Raw genomic sequence first — 23,726 nt, forward strand, 5'->3', positions numbered from 1 at the left:
GGTTTCTGCTGACAGAAACTTCAAGTTCCAAAGAAAAAAGAGATGGAGCTGAGGCAGGGAACCTTGGGGGCATTTGTGATAAAACTGCAAAACTGTACAGAGAAAGATGTCAGGCAAAGCAGCGGCTTGTTGGGAAGCCCAGCACTTAAGTGACTATTTTGCCCTGTGGAAGCACACGGTGGTGATGGGCATGTGGAGGAGACGGTGGAATTCGATGGAACCTCAGCAGAGGCTTTTGCTTAAGGAGGTGGGTGGCTGGTCAGGGGATGCACACATTGGACAGTGTGGCAAAAGCGTGAAACATTGTCAGGCAGCAGAGGCAATGGGATGGTGTTACGGAGTACCTGTGTGGACCTGTTTTTGGTGTGGTTTGGTGGACAAAGCACGTATCATGTTACAGGATCTGTAACGACCTGTTGCGGTCTGTAGCTGTAAATCCTCCGCTTGTATTCTGGGTTGTTTCACTGTGGTGAGACGGAACACTCATGTGCACCCACGAGCGCAGGAGAGCAGAGTTGTCTGAGAGGAGTGAGTGCAGTCATCGATACCTATGTGTTTACCAGGAGAGATGGACAGGACTGTGCCTCTGTGCTGAGATTAATGGTGTCAGGAAGATGCTAAACAGGGGACAGGCAGTATTGTGGCTTGTGATTTTGCTTAATGGGAAATTAATGATATGGTCGCACATGCATAATTGGAGTATATTTATACTTACGAACCGTTCATATCCATGTAAGTGATGATGAGTTTCCCAGCAGAGGGCTGCAGCAGGGATCAGCATGTGGTGCAGAGCAGAGGGTGAGAGGGAGGAGCGGTATATATGGAGATGCAGTGCACCATGGAATCACGGAATGGTTTGGGTCGGAAGTGACCTTAAAGATCATCTAGTTCCAACCCCACCAGCCATGGGCAGGAACACTTCCCAGTAGACCAGGTTGCTCCAAGCTCCATCCAACCTAACCTTCAACACTTCCAGGAAGGGGGTAGCCACAGCTTCCCTGGGCAACCTGTGCCAGTGTCCCTGGGGTACAGATAGTTCTGTAGGTGCCAGCAGCCAGGAGATGCAGTGGGGAGGCAGAGGAAGCCACCGCTGGTGCCCCACACGCTTTTCAGTGACTGCACTGCAGGGTCTCATGAGCCTCGGAGGGGCCCCGTGAGCACGCCGAGATGTGGGTTGCCGGTGGGGACCCCATCTCCTCCGGCCGGGTGAGGGTGCTACCTGCTGAGCTGCCTGGGGCCTGTGTCAGCGGGCGGCGCGCAGGGGCCGGGCGATGCCAGAACGCTTCGGGCTGCGTGGCTGGCCCCGTGCCCCGGGACCTTGACGGCGGTGCACAGAGACCGGGGGGAGGGGGACAGGCGGAGGGCAAGACCCCGGGGTGGCGGGCAGGTGGAGTTGGGCGGCGGGATGGGGGTGCGCGTGTGTGCGGAGGGATGTCGGAGTGGCGGCGGAGCCAAATATTATGGGATGCCGGGATGGACGGTGGCTCCCGGCGACTATTATGGGATGCCTGCTTGGGCGGGGGGAAGGTGGGGGTGGAAATGTGTGTGACTATTATGGGATGTTCTGGGGGTTACTACGGTGTGCCCCCCCCACACCCCCCTACCCCCCGCCGCCCCGCTCCCCCCCATCCCCGCACGAGGGACGCGCCTGGGATGGGGTGGGAGCGCAGCGGGGGGGAGGGAGGTCCTTGCTCCAGCGCGTGGTCCCGGGCACGGGGAGGGAGGAGGGACACACGGACACACACACACACAGAGTATTATGGGATGCCGGAGCAAAGGGGTGCGAGCATGGAGAGTATTATGGGATGTTTCTCGGAGGGTGTGTGTGTGTGTTGGGGGGGGTGGGGGGAGGGCGTATTATGGGATGTTCCCGGCGGGAGGGGTTATTATTATGGGATGTCAGGCCGGGCAGTGAGTGGGAAGTTCTGAGGGGAGGGCGAGTATTATGGGATGCCTTGGTGCGGGGAAGGGGGGTGTGGGGGGGAAGTTGCTAGGGAGACGGAGGCGGGGCCTGTTGCCGGGGTCCAGGGGATATTATGGGATGGAGGCGGGAGCGGGGCGGGGCCTGGCCAGGTTTTTTCCCCTTTAAGAGGCGGTGCCGGGGCAGGAGCCATTTTCCCTTCAGCAGGAGCAGGAGCAGGAGCAGCGGCGGTGGCGGCGAGCGAGGAGCCGGGTGAGGAGCCGGGAGGGGAGGGTGGCGGGCAAGACCTTCCGCCGCCTCTTTGGGCGCCTCTCCGCCGGATGCCCCTATGCGCTAGGCCCCCCCCCCCCCACATCGCCTTCCCCTCCCCCAGCCGCAGTTTCCCCCGGGGGCTGTTTCGTCCCGTCCCCTTGCCTGGCCGGCCGCAGGGTATTCCCCCCTCCCCTCCCCCACCTGACACTGCGCCGGGGAGCGGCCGGTCCCCGTGGTCTTGGGGGGCGCCCGCCAGGGTTACGGCGCCTGTCCCCGGGGAGCTGCGGCCCCTCGCGAGCCGGACTTCCCCGGCCCCGCCCCGCGCCCCCGCCCGGGAGACCGAGCCCCGCCGAGACGCTGCCCCCCTCCCCCCCACCCCCTCTCGCCGCCCCCGCCCTGCGCCGCGCAGCCCCGCTCCGGGCGGGGGCGCGGGTGCGGCGGGCAGCCGAGCGGGGCTGCCGGCGCCGTGCAGCCTGCCCTGCCTTTTGTGTGTGGCCGGCGGCGGAGGGGGAGGAGGAAGACGCTGGCCTGCCTCTCCGGTCGCCGCGGTGTCAGCCCGGGGCCGCCGCGCCAACTTTGGGCGGGCGAGTTGGGGACTGCCGGCAGCGCCGGTTCCTCCGCTGCCCTCCGTACCAGGTTCCCTGCCGCGGCTCGCTGACAGCGTCCCGGCCGGACCGCGGTCTCCTTGGGAAGCACAGCTGCCCTTCCTCCGTCGCCGCCTTTTCTCAGCTCCGGGTACCAATAACTGAGGGCAGCTTGCTGCAGAGGACAGGAGAATTTTCCTGCAGGACAGCTGTTTTGGCTTCCTCGATAGAGAGGAGTTGCTGACTCAGTTTAATATCTTGTGCCTTCAAAGCCTGCTTCATCACAACTCTTAATGTGATACTTGCTGCCAGTGTTTCTATTATCTGTAGGGTCGAAATCCAGTAAAGTTGCTGTCTTAAGCTTTCTCACAGATCCTCTTGGTAGCACTATTGCTTTGAAAAACGGAGTTCGGGTCTGCTGTAACTTTCTCTTCTTCTTTTCAATGAAGTACTGGCTTGACAGGCAAAAATTCGACATCCTGTGTAAGTCCAGGCCTCCCCCAGTTCGGAGGACATGGCATCAGGCATTGGATCTCCGTCACCGTGCTCAGGGGGCAGCGATGATGATGAGATGGAGATACTATTGAACAACACTATCCCCCAGCATCCAGGTATGGAGAGCCTGCAGGGTGTGCATGTGAGATGGGTGTATTGCTAGTTTAAAGCTGATCATGTGAACTACATTATGTGCTGGGGAATGGAATTTTTCTTTTTAACTACGAGTCATGCATATGTTTTTGATTTTGATATCAGAGTCCTAGGGTTACTTCAAAGCACAAGGCTCGTGGCTCTGTATCAGGTGGAGAGCTGACTTTGTTCCAAGCCATTGCAGGCTGTCAGGACCTGTGCTTTGAGGAGGTGTAAGGAGTGGATGCAAGGTATCCAGTTCTGATTGGGTACCAAAATGCCTTCGAGTTTCATGTTTTGTGAATGGGGAGTGGGGTAGTATGTGAAAGGGCAAGGTGCCTGGCTTTCTTTCATCTGGGAACTCGGACGACGTCCAGAGCAAACTGCCCTGGGCTGTTGCATGACCCACTTTCCTTTGTCACCACACCCAATTATTGAGATTTCTTGTGGTTCTCGCTCTGTGCTGCTTTGCTCACCTTTGCTTGTCTTTTAGTCTTTGTACCTTGACTTTTCCCATGCGCTTGCATCCTTGTCACCAATGTGAGACTTGAGCTAGAGCCCTGGGTAATCTTCCAGTTTGGGTTTTTTGTTGCTGCTCTTGTTGATGGCTTGCTCTGAGCACCTGCGTGCATCTGGATCCTCTGCTTCCTTGTGAAAAGGAATAATGTATTCTCATGTGATGGATTGTAAGACAAGTTTTAGTTTTCCTACTAACTTAGGCTGTAGTGTTGTACAAGAAAATGTTGCAACTAGAAAGTGGTGTTGTGGTGTTTTTGTTAAGGATTTTTTCTTAAGTTTTGGCTCTCGGGCTTTGTGCCACTTAAGAAATATTAGGCACAAGGGGACAGTCAGTAAGCCCTGCAAGGAAAATAGTGGTGAAAGAAAAACAAAATCCCTGCAAACTGGAGAGCTTTATGTAGTAAGTTGGAAAGAATGGGTTGCTACTGTCTCCAAATCGGCACTTGGGTGAGAAGAGCTGGTGGGATCTTTGAAGGACCGGACCTGCTGTTGCCGGGCCATGGGGGCAGAGGGACACCCATCAGTTGTGAATGTGGCAAGGGCTGCAGACCCCAGATTCTGAGAGCTCGACTCTGTCATTTCACCCCTGGCTGTGGTAGCTCCTCTGACCTGTGGCTTCCTCCATCCTGCCCAGCTCCTGTGGTCAGGAGGCCATTTTCCCTTGGAGGCAGAAGGAGTGACTCTGGCTGTTTGCAGTGGGCGGGGCGGTGGGGGAGGGCGGGTGGCCGAGCTCTCCTGCAGCCTGCCACAAAGGGAAGAAGGGCTGGCTGGGCGCCTCTGCCCCTCGGGCAGGGGACAGGCGGGGAGGGGGGGGTGCACAGATGGGAGCATGAGTGGTGAGAAGCTGGCATGTGCTCCTCTGGCCAGGCGGTGAGCTTGCTAGCTGTTGGCACGGAGGGAAGGGATTGGGGCAAGGTTGCATCAAATCTGAATTGGAATAGAGTTGATGAGTGGCAGATTTCCTGTGGAGGTGGGCAAGCGGTGGCTTACTGGCCTGTGTTTTGCATGCAGCTGTAGGATGCTCTGTACTGCTAAAGAGAGCTAGGTAGTAGTTTCTTTCCTGGAGACCTCTGGGCTGAAACAGTATCATAGGTTCTCAAATGCATTCACCATTTTGTCTCCTTTAGATGTGACCATCTGTTCTATGCTTTTCCCTCTTCTTGTTGGGTTATGGCAAACTTCTGGTCCCCGAGATCTGAGTGCATCTCTGCTTGGAGGAGTATTGTGGCTATATGGGTGCTACTGGGGGGAAAGGGAAAACATGTGCAGGGATTACCTGTTACAAGCATATGATTATCTGTTGTGAACAGTAACAGAGTAAAATGTTTTAAAGGCTTCTGTATTTGTAAGTATGTATTGAGAAATAGAAACATTACCTCTGTGACAAGTGGGCTATGTTGTAGTGCATAGGTGGGGTTTGAATAAGATGTGTTGCTGCTTCTCTTCCAGAGCCAGAAGAAGAGCCAGAAGAAGAGCTGCTGTCAGAGGCTGAGGCACCCAAAATCAAGAAGAAGAAAAAGCCCAAGAAACTGAAGGAACCCAAAGTGCCCAAGCTCAGCAAGCGTCAGAAGAAAGAGGTAAATGAAAGGATGCCTAAGGTCACGCTCTAAAATACAGATGTATGGAGTGAGTGTCCTTTCTGTTGTGGTTGGCCTATGGCAGCAATCCTTTGTGTGGACGCTTTAGAACCTGGGGAGAATGGTGTCTAGTGCTTATCCAGGGTATCTTCTCACAGCTGCCTGATCTTCTCTCTCCCTCCCTCCCCAGCTGGGGGACAGCTCTGGCGAGGGGAATGAGTTTGTGGAGGAAGAAGAGGAGGTTCTCCGCTCTGACAGCGAGGGCAGTGACTACACTCCTGGGAAAAAGAAAAAGAAGAAATTAGGGCCCAAGAAAGAAAAGAAAAATAAAACCAAGCGGAAGGAGGAGGAGGAAGAAGAAGAGGAAGATGATGACTCAAAGGTGAGAAGCTGCCCTGCTGTCTGACTGCTTGCTTCTCATTCCCATGTGTCTGATTTTTGAGGATCATTGTGCTCTCCATTTGTGATGGCACATGGAGCTGTTCGGTGTTGTCTTTGTCTGCTAGATCTGCTTGACTTGACTGCTCTTCTACCTGGCATTCCTTCCCTTCCTCAGCCTTATACACACACCTAGAATGTGTGGTGAATCCAAAGACTTTTTCCATGTCCTTTGATCTAATGAGACTGTCTCCTATGACAGTGATAAGTGGACAGGGGGTGAGAGGGAGGGATGGGAATACTCCAGTCCTGAACTATTGTATCACCTGTAGGTGTGGGGAAATATAGCTCTTTCCCACAGCAGAACTAGAAGTTTTCCTCAGAGTTGCTGCAACTGTCTTTGTACAGGAGCCGAAGTCATCTGCTCAGCTTCTGGAAGACTGGGGCATGGAGGACATTGATCATATCTTCACTGAGGAGGATTACCGCACTCTCACCAACTACAAAGCTTTCAGCCAGTTTGTCAGGTGAACTGAGAGTCTGCACTTGGAAGGGCTGTGAAAGAACAAGGCAGATGGGATAAGGACTAGGTTTCTTAGTTTTGGAATCCCCGGGCACATTAGAGAGACTAGCATCCTACCTAGAGCAAAAATTGAAGCAACAGTAAAACAATTGGTTCACATCTTTTGTGTTCAGTGATTAAGGTGATGCAAGACCTCACTCCCAGTCACCTTTCTTTCCTAGTATGCTAAGTTTCATTTCTGAGCACCTAAGCATTTTGCATCCTCCTTACAGTGTGAAGGATGAGAGTAGAGAGATTCAGTGGCTGTTAAGATCAGAGATTAGAAAGGAATGTAGTTTGAGATAGAGGTGCTGATAGGGGTGGTGGCAGTGGGAAGGAATAATGATCTAGATTTCAGAGTAGTTCAGTAACTCTTCCTTCCTTAACTATATGCAGGCCACTTATTGCAGCCAAGAACCCTAAAATAGCAGTGTCGAAGATGATGATGGTACTGGGAGCCAAATGGAGGGAGTTTAGCACAAACAACCCCTTCAAGGGAATTTCGGGTGCCTCTGTGGCAGCTGCTGCCGCTGCAGCTGTTGCAGTTGTGGAGAGTATGGTGACAAATGTGGATGCTGTCCTGCCACAGCCCCCTGTAGATGTGCCACTCAGGAAAGCCAAGACAAAGGAGGGCAAAGGTGAGATGAAGCATCGGGCAGAGTGGTAGAGGGTGAGTGGTGTCAAGGCAGTAACCCTTCTGACTTGCAGGCTCCTCTCTTCCCAGGACCCAATGCCCGGCGGAAGCCAAAAGCCACTCCTCGTATTCCTGATATCAAGAAACCTAAAACAAAGAAGGTGGCACCTTTGAAAATCAAACTGGGAGGATTTGGTTCCAAGCGTAAAAGATCATCAGTAAGTGACACTCCTCCTTTGACCAGAGGAGGAGGAGGCGATGGTGTGATAGAAATGCTGGGATGCATGTCTGATTGCTTTCCCCAGCACTTGTGCATGAGTAGCACAGCTTTTTTTCATACCTACCTCAGAGTGAAGATGATGATCTGGATGTGGAGTCAGACTTTGATGATGCCAGCATCAACAGCTACTCTGTTTCAGATGGATCTACAAGCCGTAGTAGCCGCAGCCGTAAAAAACTCAAAGCTGGGAAAAAGAAAAAAAAAGGTACTGATGCCTGCTGTCATTTTAGAACAGAAGCACAGCTAAGAGTGTAAAAGATTAGAGGAATGTCTGTGTGGAATTTGGGCATTTAACAGCATACTTGAGGGAGAAGAATTGTCTGTGAAGGAAGAGCCTAATTTTATTTTAATAGAATCAGAGTGGGTTGGAAGGGACCTTGAAGATCATCTGGTTCCAACCCCCTATGCCCTATGTGGGCAGGGACACCTTCCACTGGAACAGGTTGCTAAGGCCCCATCCAACCTAGCCTGGAACACTTCCAGGGAGGGGGCAGCCACAACTACTTCAGGCAACCTGTGCTAGTGTCTCACCATCCTTATATAAAGGATATTTTCCTAATGTCTAACCTAATAAGGAAAGGAAACTCAGGATTTCTTTATACCCTTGATTGGGTGTAAAGAAAGTTTTCCTAGCCTCAACTATACCTTAAATTCCATGGGTGGATGGAGGCACAAAGGGGCTCTTCACTCTTGTTCCAGTTCTTGCCTCCTGCCCTCTTTGCTTACAAAGACAGAGCAAGAATTTTGTTCTGGATCTCTACAGAGACTGTTGGAAGAGCACATTCCCTTGCTATAGAAAGCTTCTACCTCTGTTTTATACTGTTGTAACTCTTCACCACCTTCTACAGGTGAGGAGGATTCTACAGTGGCTGTGGATGGCTATGAGACTGATCACCAGGACTACTGTGAGGTGTGCCAACAGGGAGGAGAAATTATACTGTGTGATACCTGCCCTCGTGCCTACCACATGGTTTGCCTGGACCCAGACATGGAGAAAGCCCCAGAAGGCAAATGGAGCTGCCCACACTGTGTGAGTATTGGATCCCTTCAAACTATGCAAGAGCTCATGGAGGTGGGATGTCAGATGCATTGGAGCTGCAATCACAAATGTGTGATTCTGGTTTTATGATTTCCCTCTCCTGAAGGAAAAAGAGGGCATTCAGTGGGAAGCGAAGGAAGATAACTCTGAAGGTGAGGAAATCATGGAGGATGTTGTGGGGGATGCTGAGGAAGAAGATGACCACCATATGGAGTTCTGTAGGGTCTGCAAGGATGGAGGAGAGCTGCTGTGCTGTGATGCCTGTCCTTCATCCTATCACATCCACTGTCTCAATCCTCCATTGCCAGAGATTCCCAATGGAGAGTGGCTTTGTCCTCGCTGCACTGTGAGTTTTTACTAGTACCACTCTCCTATTGCTAGAAGAGATGATGTAATCCCTTCTGATCATTGTATTTTTCTGGAAGTGCTTAGTCCTCCCAAAACTCTTCTGCTCTCACATTTTTATCACAGGACATTGCGGACTGTCTTTTTGTAGCTGGATTGTGTGTTCTTCATTGGCTGCTTTCTCCAGACAGCAGCAAGGGCTACAACCTTTGAGTCTTGTGAAGTTCACCCATGCATAGAGCAGCTGGGCAGTTTTGGGTCCAGAATGCCAAGGTTCAACTTTCTTGGATCCTGTATGTGTAGAAGCAGGAGAATGAGTGCAGGCAAATTCAGTGCTTAAACCAGTATTTTAAACTCATTCTGCCAAACTAGATTTTTTTTTTTTTTTTGGCACAGATTAAGCCCTTTCTTAGTATATGATTTGGATAAATGTCACACTTTTTTAGGAAGTTCTAACACCATTATAAATGGTGTTACATGCTTTCATTAGGTAATAAGGACTACTAAGATGAACAAGACATCTGCTTCAGGACATATTCCTATGCTGGGCTGGTAGTTCTTCAGCTAGCTTTCACTAGTGGTTGGATACACCAGGCTTGTCAAGCCCAGTAATTCTGTATTTCATGGAGATTTTCTGAATTGGTGTGGCCTTGGCAAGACAAACTAAATTTTGATTCTGAATTAAGTTTGGGTTTTCTCAGTCCTAGGAAAAAAAGGCAAGTTAGAGAAAGCTCAGAGGTACGTAGCAGATACAGGGATGAAAGCTTCCAAGCCCAAAAAGCAAAATTCTATCTGTGTAGTAAAGTTAAAATTAAGGAAGAGAAATGTGACTGTTTATACTTCTCAGCACTTGTCTGTTAGTGTATGTATCCTCTGATATAAAAAGCTCTGTTTAACTCCTCAGTGCCCAGCTTTGAAAGGAAAGGTGCAGAAGATCTTGATCTGGAAATGGGGTCAGCCTCCAGTTGGCCCCCCCCCACCACGTCCACCTGATGCAGACCCTAATGCTCCTCCCCCTAAGCCTCTGGAGGGTCGGCCTGAAAGGCAGTTCTTTGTTAAATGGCAGGGCATGTCCTACTGGCACTGCTCTTGGGTGTCAGAGTTGCAGGTGAGTGGAAGACCAAAATAGTGTCATAAGGGTGGATAGTTGGGGGAAGATGTTTTGGACACTTCTGGGGGGAGGAATGCTTAACTAAATGTTTCTGTCCTGTCCCTAGCTGGAGCTACACTGCCAGGTCATGTTTCGAAACTACCAACGCAAAAATGATATGGATGAGCCACCCTCAGGAGACTTTGGAGGGGAAGAGGAGAAAAGCCGAAAGAGAAAGAACAAAGATCCCAAATATGCAGAGATGGAGGAGCGCTTCTATCGATACGGGATCAAGCCTGAGTGGATGATGATCCACAGGATCCTTAATCATAGGTAGGGAGGGTAGCAAAGAGGATTTTCAATAAAGACCTTAAGCAGGGCTAAGGGGAGAGTGTATGAGCTGTACTGCAGTATGACTCGGGGAAACAGTGGGAGTACTTCTGTATGATAGATGTTCTTACCTCTTTTGGTTCATTTGAGGGATCTTTTTCTTTCCCATTATGAGTGTAATGGGTGAATACTGTCATTTCATTGTGCTTAAAACTTCTGGTTTCTTCTGCAGTGTGGATAAGAAGGGGAATGTCCACTATTTGATTAAATGGAGAGACCTACCTTATGACCAGGCATCCTGGGAAAGTGAAGATGTGGATATCCAAGATTATGATCTCTTTAAGCAATCATACTGGAATCATAGGTAAGAAGTTTCCAGAGGTTCTTTTCCCTGGCCACAAGAGAAAATACTGAAGTATGGCAGCCTCTAGCAGTTGACAGGTTTATGGAGGTAGCCAAGATGCATCTTCCTGACTCCTTATTTGGTTGGGTAGGGACCTTGTGCCTCTGCACCAGCTCAGGAGGGCTTCAGCCCTGTTTTGTGCCTGTCTGAGTTGAGTGATTGCTCTCCTTTTGCAATAGCTTTCCTTTGATCTGTTACAGAAGTCATTAAACTGTCCTATTTATGCAACTGTCTCTGTGTAGGGAGCTGATGAGAGGTGAAGAGGGCAGACCTGGTAAGAAGTTAAAGAAAGTGAAGATGCGGAAACTGGAAAGGCCCCCTGAGACTCCCACAGTAGATGTAAGTTATTGTTTATTGCTAGGGAACCATGTAATATAGCTGCTTATTTGGGGGTGGGAGGCAGGTGAAGAATAATAAACTGAAGAGTGAAGAGTTACTTCCTGGCCCAAAGAACAATTGGGTTATAGTCTTCAGATAAAGGCCCACCTTGTCCATGCACTGCCTCTTGATGAGAAGTTTGGTGGTTTTGTTTTGGGTTTGTTTTTTTTTTAAACAAACAAACCCACCATAAACAGCAAACCAACAAAAAAACCCCCCTCAAACGTCAACAGCAAAAAAACCCCAAATGACTTTTTGGTTGATCTGTTTTGACTGTCGGGAATTTTTTTTTTTTCTGATGTTTGTCTGGTCATCATGTGTGAAATCTCATCTGTACTAGGAAATATACGGGTGACTGGGAAAAGAGCCTTGGTAGCTGTCTAGTCTAAGGTAAAGGATCTCAGCTCTTCCTCCTTTTGGTTGTAGCCAACAGTGAAATATGACCGGCAACCAGAGTACCTCGATGTCACAGGGGGGACCTTGCATCCCTACCAACTGGAAGGACTGAACTGGCTGCGCTTCTCTTGGGCCCAGGGCACAGATACAATCTTGGCTGATGAAATGGGCCTGGGAAAGACTGTGCAGACAGCTGTGTTCTTATATTCCTTATACAAAGAGGTAAGAGCTGGGAGATGGCTGCACAGGGAGTTTCTGCCTGCATTGGTGGTTGCATTCATCTAATGCTCTTACCGATCCTTCTCATAGGGCCACTCGAAGGGTCCCTTCTTGGTGAGTGCCCCACTGTCCACAATCATCAACTGGGAACGAGAATTTGAGATGTGGGCCCCAGATATGTATGTAGTGACCTACGTTGGTGACAAAGACAGCAGGGCCATCATCCGTGAGAATGAGTTCACTTTTGAGGATAATGCCATACGTGGAGGCAAAAAAGCATCCAGAATGAAGGTACAAAGCTCTGCTGTAATGCAAGCCTGAACTGAAAGAAGGTTTCAGCAACTGAGAATCAGGTGCTCTGATGTTCCTGGGAACTCACTGTACTTGTAGTTTCCAAGGGGAAATAACTGCAAATCGATGACTAGTGGGAGTTTGGACTCCTGCTTCTATACTGTTTAAACACTCCTACCAGTCTGAACTAAATCACTACTGAGAAATAGAGTTGACTAAGGTAGTAGTTGATTGTGGCCAAGTCCTTCTCTCTCTCCTACTTAATCTTTGAAGATGTGCATAATTTCTATAGTTCTAAGCTAATGTAAGCATTTGTTATATGATAGACAAGCATACAAAAAATGAGTTTTTTCAATATGTCTGAGGAGCTAGCTGACAGTGAGGCCATACCTAGACATTGGGGAAACAGCATTCTGTACCCAGGCAGGAAACAAGAGCCTAATCTAGGTGACTGGGTTTTGTGGAACTTGTCTTGTTAGTAAAAGCATGGTGAGAGCTAAAGCTTTTTCAGTGGCAGAAATAGGAAGGAGATCTATTTGCTGCTTCTTTGTTAAACTTCTCTGTTACAGTATCTGGCAATTATCCCAAAGTATCGGGTACTAGGAGGCAGACTTAGGTGTGTTAAGCAAGTAGTGGGGGATTAAAAGACTGCAATTGTTGGGGTAAGATTGTGTATCTTGTGACAGGAAACTGAGGGTGTGAAAAATGTTGGCGCTGTTTGACCAGGACTCCTCAGAATAACTTGATGGAGAAACACTGCATCTACTTTATCCTGGGGTGTTCCCCTATCCCATTACTATGTTCATCCTTTTCCTTTGCAGAAGGAGGCTGCTGTGAAGTTTCATGTGCTTCTCACCTCCTATGAACTGATCACAATTGATATGGCCATACTAGGCTCTATTGACTGGGCCTGTCTCATTGTGGATGAAGCTCACAGACTGAAGAACAATCAGTCTAAGGTACAGAGAAGTAGGTGATTTATATGGTTTATGGGCATGGCACATGTTGCAGGGGGGAATGAGCAGAGTGTTCAGAAGATTAGATAGCTGCTCTTAAGCCTGTAAGTTTGCCAACTCTTCGTCCTTTATTCAACAGTAAATTTGGTGCATTGTTTAGAAAATCCAAACAAAGCCATCTTCTCCTTTGGAATTCAGCTGTCATTGCTAACAATTTTTTAATGTATCAGTGGTTAGAACAGCTTTCTTGCTGGGTGAATGGGCAATTGGTGTACACTAGAAGACAGGAAAAAAAAAAAGGAAGTTGATGTCTGCACTCTAATACAGATTTGCTTTTCTGAAAGCAGATTATATATCTGCACTGCCTCTGTTTTGGAAAGGTTTACCATACTAAGCATAAAGCAAGCAGCATGAGCACAATTATCCTGATTCCAGGATAGGCTTGCAGGTGTTACAGAAATGGGAGTGGTGAATAGAGGTGGTTAAAAATGCTTGGGTATATGTTGAAAGACAGCTGTTTTTTTTTTATGATTAAGCTTAAAGTCTCAGCTGAGCTTGCAGTCCATTTTCCAGATAATTTTTTGTTTCCTATAGGCACTAAGGCTGGATGCGATTCTATGCTTACCTTTGAAATTACTGGAAGTAGTAATGAATGCTTGCTATTAATATTCATTAACTGAAAGGGGATGTAAGAGCTCAGGGTTACTCTATGAGTAATAATAGCAATTGTTACCCGCTGAGACTGTTGAATCTACCTTTTTCTGCAGCAGTTTGATGTCCCATAAGGACAGCTTCAGGTGTTCGGCTGCAAAACAGTCTGTAAGACTATTCTTAACAGATTGTGGCTAGCTACCAAAGTTTTGCAGATATAATCAGTGACTTGATTCCAGTGTTTTTTTGCTGTAACTACTTAGAATGGTAAATCCTTGTGGAGGCCACTGGAAGGATCCTTCTGGTTTAATAACCAGAAAGTAAGTTGTGGTGGACTTGTGTCATGGCTTTTTTTTTTGCCATCTAGTACAGGCTACTGTCGTTAAGTGTGATCTTGTATCATGCTAAGTGTGAAATAAGCAAAATAATGGTCAAGCTCATAAAATAATTACAATTTTTTTTTCAATTGTGCTGGTGAACATGGTACATTTGTGCTTTTCAGTTCAGTAGTTGAACTCGCTGCCTCTGTCTGGGATTACTTCATTGTTGTGAAAACCAGCATAAGTTACTTTAAAGACACATTGGCAAACCCTTAGCTATTTTTCTTCTCTGCTTCTTCCAAGCTCTGGAACATTGCCAGGATTGATATGAATAGGTAGAGTGACTTAGCTATTTCTGGAATTCTCAAGGCAGAGTAGTTGTAAGAATATGGAAAAAAGTGCATAGAATACCAGTCTGGAAGTGATTGGTGGTCTGAAAGAGCTTGTAGCTTAAAAGAGCAAAGGAACCTACCAGGATCTGATAGATGGTATGATTTGCTGCAGTCATATCTAAGTTACACGGAACAGTGATCCAAATGAGATCAGTATAGTGCCCCTGGCTGGAATGTGAACTACTTGGAGCTCTTGTCCAAGCAGCTGATCTGTTGTAAATTGAACCCTAGCTTGGTGTCAAATTTTTCCTATGAGAAATTATTTTTTGTAGGCCTATGACTTATTAAGCCTTTCACATGTTTGCGTAGTTTGTCTTTTTCCTATAATTTATTCCCTGTTCCTTGCTTCCCAGTTCTTTCGTGTGCTGAATGGTTACTCTCTCCAACACAAGCTGCTGCTTACAGGAACTCCCCTGCAGAACAACCTGGAAGAGCTGTTCCACCTACTGAACTTCTTGACACCAGAGAGATTCCAGTATGTTTTGCAGTGCAAGTCAGCCTGCATGTCACTCCTATCCCCTTCCTTGTTTTTTTTGCTCTTTTTTCTCTGTGGCTGTTTCTAAATGTCTGTTTCTCTGCAGTAACTTGGAGGGTTTCCTAGAAGAGTTTGCAGATATTGCCAAGGAAGATCAGATCAAGAAGTTGCATGACATGCTGGGCCCACACATGCTGAGACGTCTCAAAGCTGATGTTTTCAAGAATATGCCATCTAAAACTGAGCTCATTGTCAGAGTGGAGTTGAGTCCCATGCAGAAGTGAGTGGGAAAATAGAGAGTACCTGCTGATGGACTGCTGTTGCTCTGTTCAGCTGTTTCAAAGAGGATGCTGGAACAGCCTCATCCTTGCTATAGGGCTTTCTATACAATGGATAGGAGGAATATTTCCTGCTGCCACTATAGCAGAGGAAGGGCTAATCCTGTACTCTGATGTAAGGAGTAAAGAGACAGTGAATGCCACTGGCAGGTAATGCCAGGAGCTGTGTAGAGTTTAGCAAGAGAATGTTAGTCAATCTCAAGAGGAGTGTCTGAGGTTTTGTTTTTGTTTGGGTTTTTTTTTTCAGGAAATACTATAAATACATTTTGACAAGGAACTTTGAGGCACTGAATGCACGGGGTGGTGGTAACCAAGTCTCCTTACTAAATGTTGTTATGGATCTGAAGAAGTGCTGTAACCACCCCTACCTCTTTCCTGTGGCTGCTATGGTATGTCCATTTGCTTATGCTGTATCAGCAAATTCCCTGCTGGCTGTTACCAACGAGGCAGTTAGCTCCCTAGTGAAACATAAAAGGGTTCAGCTTCCGAACTTTCTGCCTCTGTTTTTCATCCTGTCTTTATGTAGACCCCACATGCTGGAAGCTCTTTCCTTTTCCAGTATCTTTGCATGACAGATAAGAGTTATCTTGTGGCTCATGCAAGATGGTAAGAGTAGGGGCTAAGTCAGTAGAAAAGAGAAGGGCATCTAGGAGTCAAATTGCAAGAGAAATAGGCACAGGGCAGCACTGGTGTTTCATACAAATAATGCTACATGTTGTGGTTGTGCCAAGCTGAATGACCAGATGTGAGTCAGCATCTGATGAATGCAGTTAAGGATTAAGACCAAGCTACGTCCCTTCAAGCCATTTTCTTCCTCCACCCCCTGCTGCCTTTTTTTTAATTCTGTTCCTCACAGGAAGCTCCAAAAATGCCAAATGGCATGTATGATGGTAGTGCTCTTATTCGAGCCTCTGGAAAGCTGTTGCTGCTCCAGAAGATGCTGAAGAACCTTAAGGAAGGAGGTCACAGGGTACTCATATTCTCACAGGTAATATGGGGGAAAAAACCTTAAGGCTGGGCATTATTTTTCTGGGAAAGGAGCCTCTTGATCTGTTATCCCCTTTTCCCTCACATTTCTGTGGTGGTGCTTTTCTGTTACACAGATGACTAAAATGTTGGACCTTCTAGAAGACTTTTTAGAACACGAAGGTTACAAATATGAGAGGATTGATGGAGGAATCACAGGGAACATGCGTCAGGAGGCTATTGATCGCTTCAATGGTATGGAAAATACTCTGTTAGCAAGATGAAAACTGTTTATTACATGTGCTTAGTGGTCAGCATGCAATTGTTGTGGCCCAAGTCTTCCATTGCTCTCCTAGAATCTTAAATTATTAGCGATTTCCCCCTGGGGTGATGTGGGTCAGATACTAGTCTTCAGTTGACTAATGCACTCTCCTTTGATTACTTTTTTTTTCTTCTATCTAAGCTCCTGGTGCTCAGCAGTTCTGCTTTCTGCTTTCAACTCGAGCTGGAGGTCTTGGTATTAACTTGGCCACAGCAGATACTGTGATTATCTATGATTCAGACTGGAACCCCCACAATGATATCCAGGTGAGTCTGAATGAGACACTCACTGTGGAGTAATCCTGAGGAAGAGGGGAAGTGAAATCATCAGGGGGAGTGAAGGAATGCAAGACTTGCCCTCTAGAAACATACAAAATCAGCAGTGAGGATGGGTAAAGATGGGAAGTGAAACAGCCAAGGGTTCTTCCAAGCCCAGCCTTCACTAAGGTTACGAGCCAACATGAAGGCAACTGGGAAACTTGTGGAGGTAGGTGGGGTATATCAGGCTTGTGTAGCTATAGACTATGCTGAGCACATCTCTTTTCTAGGCCTTCAGTCGTGCACACAGAATTGGACAGAACAAGAAAGTGATGATATACCGTTTTGTGACAAGGGCCTCAGTGGAGGAGCGTATCACTCAGGTGGCCAAGAAGAAAATGATGCTAACTCATCTGGTAGTGAGACCAGGGTTGGGCTCCAAAACAGGCTCCATGTCCAAACAGGAACTTGATGACATTCTCAAATTTGGCACTGAAGAGCTCTTCAAGGATGAGGCTACAGAGGGGGGTGAGTGCTTGGGAGCAGAACTGAAGAAGGTGGGGAGGTCCGGCTCTTTATTTAGCAAGTGACTGTAGGCACAGTGATAATTATAGCTCTACGTGGAGGTCTAGGGTGGCTTTTCCTTTCCTAGTCCCTTGAGATCCATGCTACAACTGTTCTTACTCTTCCCTCAGGGGATAACAAAGAAGGTGAGGACAGCAGTGTCATCCACTATGATGACAAAGCAATTGAGCGTCTGTTGGATCGGAACCAGGATGAAACAGAAGATACAGAACTTCAGGGCATGAATGAGTATCTCAGCTCCTTCAAGGTGGCCCAATATGTGGTTCGTGAAGAGGAGATGGGGGTGAGTATGAGGTGGATGTAAGCTAATGTCTTCTGTTAAGTGATATAACGTAGATTAGGCCAATTGAACTCTTGCTTTTAAAGGCAAGTGAGAATATATCTGCTCAGACAGATGGGTGTTTTTGAGCTTAGGGCCGTAAATTTGTTACCTCTCTGTGGCAGGAGGAGGAGGAGGTAGAACGGGAGATCATTAAGCAGGAGGAGTCAGTGGATCCCGATTACTGGGAGAAACTGCTGCGTCACCATTATGAACAGCAACAGGAAGATCTGGCCAGGAATCTGGGCAAAGGCAAACGTATTCGCAAGCAAGTTAACTACAATGATGGCTCACAGGAGGACAGAGGTACAAATCCACAGGAACCAGAGGGAGAAATGGGTGTAAGTATATGTTGCTGGGAAATAACGGAGTAGCGTTTCAGGCTCACGTGCTGTTTTTCTTTCAGACTGGCAGGATGACCAGTCAGATAATCAGTCAGACTACTCAGTTGCTTCTGAAGAAGGAGATGAAGACTTTGATGAGAGGTCTGAAGGTAAGTTCTGGTCAAGCCAGAGTTACTGGGTCACTTTCTCTGAGTGTGGTAACAGCTGGGACTTGATTTGGGTGACTTAGCACTTCATGGTACTGTTCTGCAAGGGAAGTATTCACACCACAGTATGCTGTGCATTGTCTCTACTCCTCAGCTGCATTTCTCTCTTTAGCAGCTCGTCGGCCTAGTCGCAAAGGCCTGAGAAATGATAAGGATAAGCCTCTGCCTCCCTTACTTGCCCGTGTGGGAGGCAACATTGAGGTAAGCAGTACCAGGGTAAGCATTTGCATCTAGATGCTTCTGTATGACTGTTTCCATATCTGCCATCTTCTCCATTCTAGGTCTTGGGTTTCAATGCCCGCCAGAGGAAAGCCTTTCTCAACGCTATCATGCGCTATGGAATGCCACCTCAGGATGCCTTCACCACTCAGTGGCTTGTTCGAGACCTCCGTGGCAAATCAGAAAAAGAGTTCAAGTGAGTGTGTTAGAGATTGAAGACTGGCAGCATCCAGTCTCTTTGACAAAGAATGAGAGTTGGACCTTTTCTGGCCATTTCTTAGAGACTACACTTCCTAATGTACTAGTTGATCCTTTGCTGGAGGAATGAGCAATAAGCTGGGGGAGAGGCTGGGGGGTTCTTCTCTATTTCTTGGACTCAGCTCCTCAGTCAGCAAAACCAAATGGTTTTAGAGGAGTAGCATCACCAACCCATGTAATGAATTCTCTCCCCAAGTCCTTTTTGGGTTTATGGTTGTTTCTGGCTTAAGACTGCGAGCTGTGTGTTCTTTATGTATGCAGTAATTCTGTCAGGAAATTCTCCCTTGAAGGAGCCTGGACTCCCTGGAACTTGTGTTAAGATGGGTTAGGAGTCTTGGGGTCTGCTAGCGCAAATAAATCTCCAGCTATAACCTTGGTTTATAGCCTAATTGTTTGTCTCAACTGCTCCAGGGCTTACGTCTCGCTCTTTATGCGCCATTTATGTGAACCTGGAGCTGATGGTGCAGAGACCTTTGCAGATGGGGTCCCACGGGAAGGTCTCTCTCGACAGCACGTCCTTACTCGCATCGGGGTCATGTCACTTATACGCAAAAAGGTAGGTGCCTAGCAGAGCAGCAAAGCCTTTGCTCTCCATATGACTTGTAGTCCCTGGGATGATGAGCTAGCAAGTTACCTTTCCTTTCACACCCGTTTTCCTTGTGTGCTGAATGGTCTGTCTTCTGGTTTGAGGGCGAGTTTTGACTCCTGCAGCAATACGTCTTTCTCACCTTCTCATGCAGGTGCAGGAATTTGAGCACGTGAATGGCCGCTGGAGTATGCCAGAACTGGCAGAGATAGAGGAGAACAAGAAACTTTCACAGCCAAGCTCACCCTCTCCCAAAACTCCAACTCCTTCAACACCAGGCGATACGCAGCCAAATACGCCTGCACCTGTCCCTCCACCTGGTGAGAGCTTCCCTTTTGCATAGTCCTGTGTCCTGACCTCATCCTAGCTACTCCCCTCACCGGAGCTGTGGTGGTGGGGTCTGGGGGTGGACACAGATCAACTTCTCATGTTAGGAGGGCTGCCAAAGACGTGTGCAAGCTCTTAAAGGCAAGAGAGGACATTAGCTTTCCTTGGATGAAGTGACAGAAGTGAAGCCCAGCATTTGTAGTGGGCAGGAAGGAAGGGTTTGGTGGGGTTATATCTTGACCGGTGTTGGTCCCATTTTGATGGGCCTAATGTCTGTTCATATAAGGAGATGTATGCTTGCTAACAGTGAGGGGAAGACCTTACTGATGGCTTCTCTTCCTTTTTTTTTTTATTGTGCTGTGCTTGGGTGGGGATTATACAGAAGAAGGAGTAAAAGCAGAAGAAGGAGCCAGTGCTAAGGAGCAAGGGGAGTCATCTGAACCAGAGAAAGATCTCAATGCCTCTGCTGCTGAAACAGAGGTCCCAATGGAGGTGAGTGTTGGATTGCTTATTTGCCTTCTGCAGTTGCGAGTATATCTACTTCTGCCCCCTCTCCTATGTCATTAAGCTGCTGAGGCAGAGATGAGTTCTTTAAATATTGGTAATATATAAAGATAATTCTCAAGTCTTCAGACTTGGGCTTGACAGTTTTGTGCATCTTTGCTTTCCAAAATGCTGTGACTGTCTTCCATTGCAGTGCTTTACCCCCCTTCTCATTCATTTCTGTCCTTAGCAGTGTGCCCAGCCTGTGGAGACACCACCACAGGAAGCAAAATCCCCGGTGAACCCCACAGAAGCAGATGAAAAAAAACTAGAGGAACCAGAGGTGAAGGAAAGACCAGATGAGCCAATGGAAGTAGAAAGCAAAGGTATCTCTCGGACTAGGAATAAAACATCCCTCTGCCTCAAATACTGTTTTCCTAAAGTTGCATCTTTTTTGCTTCAGCATGTCGTCCTAAAGAAATGGGTGTAAATGCAGACAGTGTATGGGGCTATTCCAGGACTTGAAACAGGGAATTAGGGAGCTTTATTAGGTTTCACAGGCTGGATAACAAAACAAAACCCTGGGCTTGCCATGCTCCCCTATATCTCAGTTTCTCCTTCCCTATTGCAGCTGATGTGGAGAAAGCAGAAGACAGAGCACCTATTGAGAATCCCCCTGAACCTCCTATAATCACTCTGGATGAGAAAGGTAAGTCATGGTAATTCCATTCTCTTTCTTAATACTCCTCCTGCAAGGATTCCTTGTGGGTGGTATCTGCCCGGTTCTTTCTAACAATTTCTTGTGTGTACAGATGAGAAAAAGGATGATGATAAGAAAGATGTAGTGATGCTGCAGAATGGAGAGATGCTGAAAGAGTCAGTAGATGAAAGGCACAAGAAGGCAGTAAAGCAGCGCTTTATGTTCAACATAGCAGATGGTGGCTTCACTGGTACGAGAAATCTTTGTGCTTGAACTTAATGTGCCCCTGTTTGTGTTCATAAAACAACTTTCAACTGTTGTGGTGTCTTTTGCCTGTCCAGAACTACACTCCCTGTGGCAGAATGAGGAGCGGGCTGCAACTGTCACAAAGAAGACCTATGAGATCTGGCATCGGCGTCATGACTACTGGCTCCTTGCTGGGATTATCAAGTATCCTTACCCTAATGGACCAGTTCTCCCCTTGTCCATGAACTGTCATGGTGCAGGTGACAGTCCTGGGTCTGACTGGAGTATATTAAGAGAGTGCTTTATCCGCTTTCACAACATTAAAAGCAATGGTGGGAGGAGGAGTTTCCTGCCAGCATAGTTCAGACTTAGCCGGACATAGTTCTCATTCCTTTTCCTTGGCTCCTGCTCCTCCCCTCTGTGCCCCTTTTCCCCACTCCCTCTTGAGAACTGTATCTGCTTGTGTATTCCCTTGTTCTCACTGCCTTTGTTTGCCTGAGCTCATCCCATCTCAGTCATGGCTATGCCCGTTGGCAGGATATTCAGAATGACCCACGTTACGCCATCCTCAATGAACCCTTCAAGGGTGAGATGAACAGGGGTAACTTCCTGGAAATAAAGAATAAGTTCTTGGCAAGGAGATTTAAGGTAAGGATTTCTCTTCAGTGTGATAGGGGCCTTTCAGCCAGCTGGACTTCTGAGAATGAGCTTGGTGTTCTGAGTTTCTGTTGAAATGAAGGCTTCTGCAGTGCCTTTTGTTTTGGGGGAAAAACAAAACAGTATGTTAGGAACTCCCTGTACTCTAGAAGTGGTACTGGGGAGCTTGGCTCAATGCTCTCTCCAAAAGGTTATTAAAACAGTTGGTATGCAGGAGGCTTAAGGTTCAAGTGACTTCTTCCATTGCAGCTTCTGCTTGGTGTGCTACAACCCACTCAATGTGCCTATGCATAACTCAAAGGTTGTACAGATTAGCAAAAGGGTTGCCTGCAGTATCTGCCTCATCCCATTTGGGAGTGAACATAGCTTAGATCTGGGAGTTGTTAAAGACCAACCCAAATAGGCACCAAATAGTTCTCAGTCTTGGGAGCAAAACATTAATTGATTGTGATTTGGCTGATCAGTTCTGCACTAACAGGGTCCAAATTGATTTCTGCAAATGTCCCTGACATGCTTTTAACTTCTCCTGTAAGAAGCATTGGATGCTTCTCACTTGATCAAAGGGAAATCTATTCCCATAAACAATAAAATGTAAAAGTTTGGGCTCTCGAAAGAATCTGAGGACGAATGAGACGCCTAGAGGATTTGTGGTAGTCTCTTATTGAACTAAATGTAGCCTGGTTTTCTTGTGTGCCTGGATTTGCTAAATGGAGCCTGTAATTGTTTGGGACTCTAGGTTTTACTCAATATAAGCAGAAGCTAGTGAAAGGAGGTTAATCTATACCTCATGAGACAGTGGAGAACTGGATCAGGAGAGACTGGGTATGCAAATGAGCTGCTGCTCAAGACAACTGCTGAAAGCCTTTTTCTCATTATTGCCCCATCTTGCAGCTTCTGGAGCAAGCACTGGTGATTGAGGAGCAGCTGCGGCGAGCTGCCTATCTGAACATGTCAGAAGACCCCTCTCATCCATCTATGGCTCTGAATACACGTTTTGCTGAGGTGGAATGCCTGGCTGAGAGCCACCAGCACCTATCTAAGGAGTCAATGGCTGGGAATAAACCAGCTAATGCTGTGCTGCACAAAGGTAAGGCAGTGTGTAAAGTGCAGGACGAGTGTTGCAGCAGCATCATCCCCTCTGATATCTTCTTCCCTGTGGGGTGTCCCTTTTCCCTCTGAACAGATGTCCCTTTCTCTTCCAGTTCTGAAGCAGTTGGAGGAGCTTTTGAGTGACATGAAGGCGGATGTGACTCGTTTGCCTGCCACCATTGCCCGTATCCCACCTGTGGCAGTGCGTCTCCAGATGTCAGAGCGCAACATCCTCAGCCGGCTGGCCAACCGCAGCAGTGAGCCCCCTCCGCCGCCACCTCCCCAACAAGTACGTACCCCCTCTGGTCAGTATGCAGAGTTAACTCTGGGGGGAGCAGGGGGCTCTGGGGAAAGCTGGGGTTCACTGACAGCCATCGAATCTCACATCACCTTCTCTTGCCCCGCAGGTGGCCCAGCAGCAGTGAGTCCCTGGCCCAGTGCTGTTGACCTCTCAGCCAAGCTGAAGTGATCCCCCCCCACCCCTTCACACTCTACCCCTCTGCCTGACATTCCTGACTGGGTGCTGTTTCCCTCCATGGAAGCTGCTGTGCAGGTCTCTGGGAGGAGAAGAAACTCCTTCTGCTGCAGCAAGCCTGTTGGAGTGAGGAGTGTGCTTGGAAGAGAGGGGGATGTATGATGGACTCTGTACATAGTGACTGGAGGCCGCAGCGCCATGTCTGTTACACAGAGAACCTGGCTGCAGTGTTTGCTGCCTCCACCTGGAATTCCAGATTTCATTTTTAATTTTATTTTGAGTTTGTTTACTGAGATGAGTGTGCAGGCAAGACCAAGCAAAAGCCAGGACAGAGACAAAGCTACCTCCATCAAGATCCTTTTTAATACAAAAACTGACTGGACTTGTCCACTAATAAGCAGCTTGAAGAAAAAAAACAAAACAAAAAAAACCGAAAAAAACAAAACAAAAAATATCGAAAACAACACAACCTTGGTAAAACTTAAAAATAAAGTTTCCTTGTATTTTATTCTGTTGCCTGTGTCTAGCAGAATGAGGGGGTGGGGGTCCAAGTGAAGTACCACTTGCCTGACCTCTATTGGGCTTGAACACAAGACCATCTTTCTGTGTAAAAAGGGCTGTGGAGGTACTTTTACCTCTGAATTTTTGCTTCTAATGCCCCTTCTCTCTCCTGCCTGCTTTCTACTGTTGGTCCTTTAGCTCGAGTCCTTTAGTGCCGTCGAAGTGTCAC

The 23,726-nt window shown here is 47.7% G+C and overlaps 1 protein-coding gene and 1 non-coding gene across 8 annotated transcripts; both read left to right on the forward strand.

Moving 5' to 3' along the window:
* Positions 1–2,100: 2,100 nt before the first annotated feature.
* CHD4 (chromodomain helicase DNA binding protein 4) lies at positions 2,101–23,426 on the forward strand. 7 transcript variants are annotated; one of them, XM_030469355.1, is made up of 40 exons: positions 2,101–2,173; positions 3,207–3,368; positions 5,353–5,480; positions 5,671–5,862; positions 6,267–6,385; positions 6,817–7,058; positions 7,145–7,272; positions 7,404–7,539; positions 8,183–8,364; positions 8,480–8,719; positions 9,623–9,826; positions 9,936–10,141; positions 10,371–10,502; positions 10,784–10,880; positions 11,346–11,537; positions 11,625–11,825; positions 12,647–12,784; positions 14,498–14,619; positions 14,726–14,899; positions 15,205–15,346; positions 15,814–15,945; positions 16,061–16,178; positions 16,387–16,511; positions 16,793–17,030; positions 17,198–17,370; positions 17,532–17,712; positions 17,813–17,899; positions 18,069–18,157; positions 18,238–18,371; positions 18,845–18,989; positions 19,174–19,339; positions 19,729–19,838; positions 20,080–20,215; positions 20,461–20,538; positions 20,642–20,779; positions 20,871–20,979; positions 21,291–21,423; positions 22,324–22,519; positions 22,635–22,826; positions 22,929–23,426. In XM_030469355.1, the coding sequence occupies exons 2-40, from the start codon at positions 3,272–3,274 to the stop codon at positions 22,988–22,990; spliced, it is 5,814 nt and encodes a 1,937-aa protein (XP_030325215.1). In that variant the 5' UTR covers positions 2,101–2,173; positions 3,207–3,271; the 3' UTR covers positions 22,991–23,426. The 7 variants fall into 7 exon arrangements, with proteins under 7 accessions (XP_030325215.1, XP_030325248.1, XP_030325224.1 ...); XM_030469388.1 differs by having other exon boundaries at positions 22,635–22,810; XM_030469364.1 differs by having other exon boundaries at positions 20,083–20,215.
* Positions 19,367–19,502, forward strand: LOC115600503. The gene has a single exon (XR_003989027.1).
* Positions 23,427–23,726: the final 300 nt, after the last annotated feature.

This window comes from Calypte anna, chromosome 1, assembly GCF_003957555.1.
Source record: "Calypte anna isolate BGI_N300 chromosome 1, bCalAnn1_v1.p, whole genome shotgun sequence".
NCBI lineage: Eukaryota > Metazoa > Chordata > Aves > Apodiformes > Trochilidae > Calypte > Calypte anna.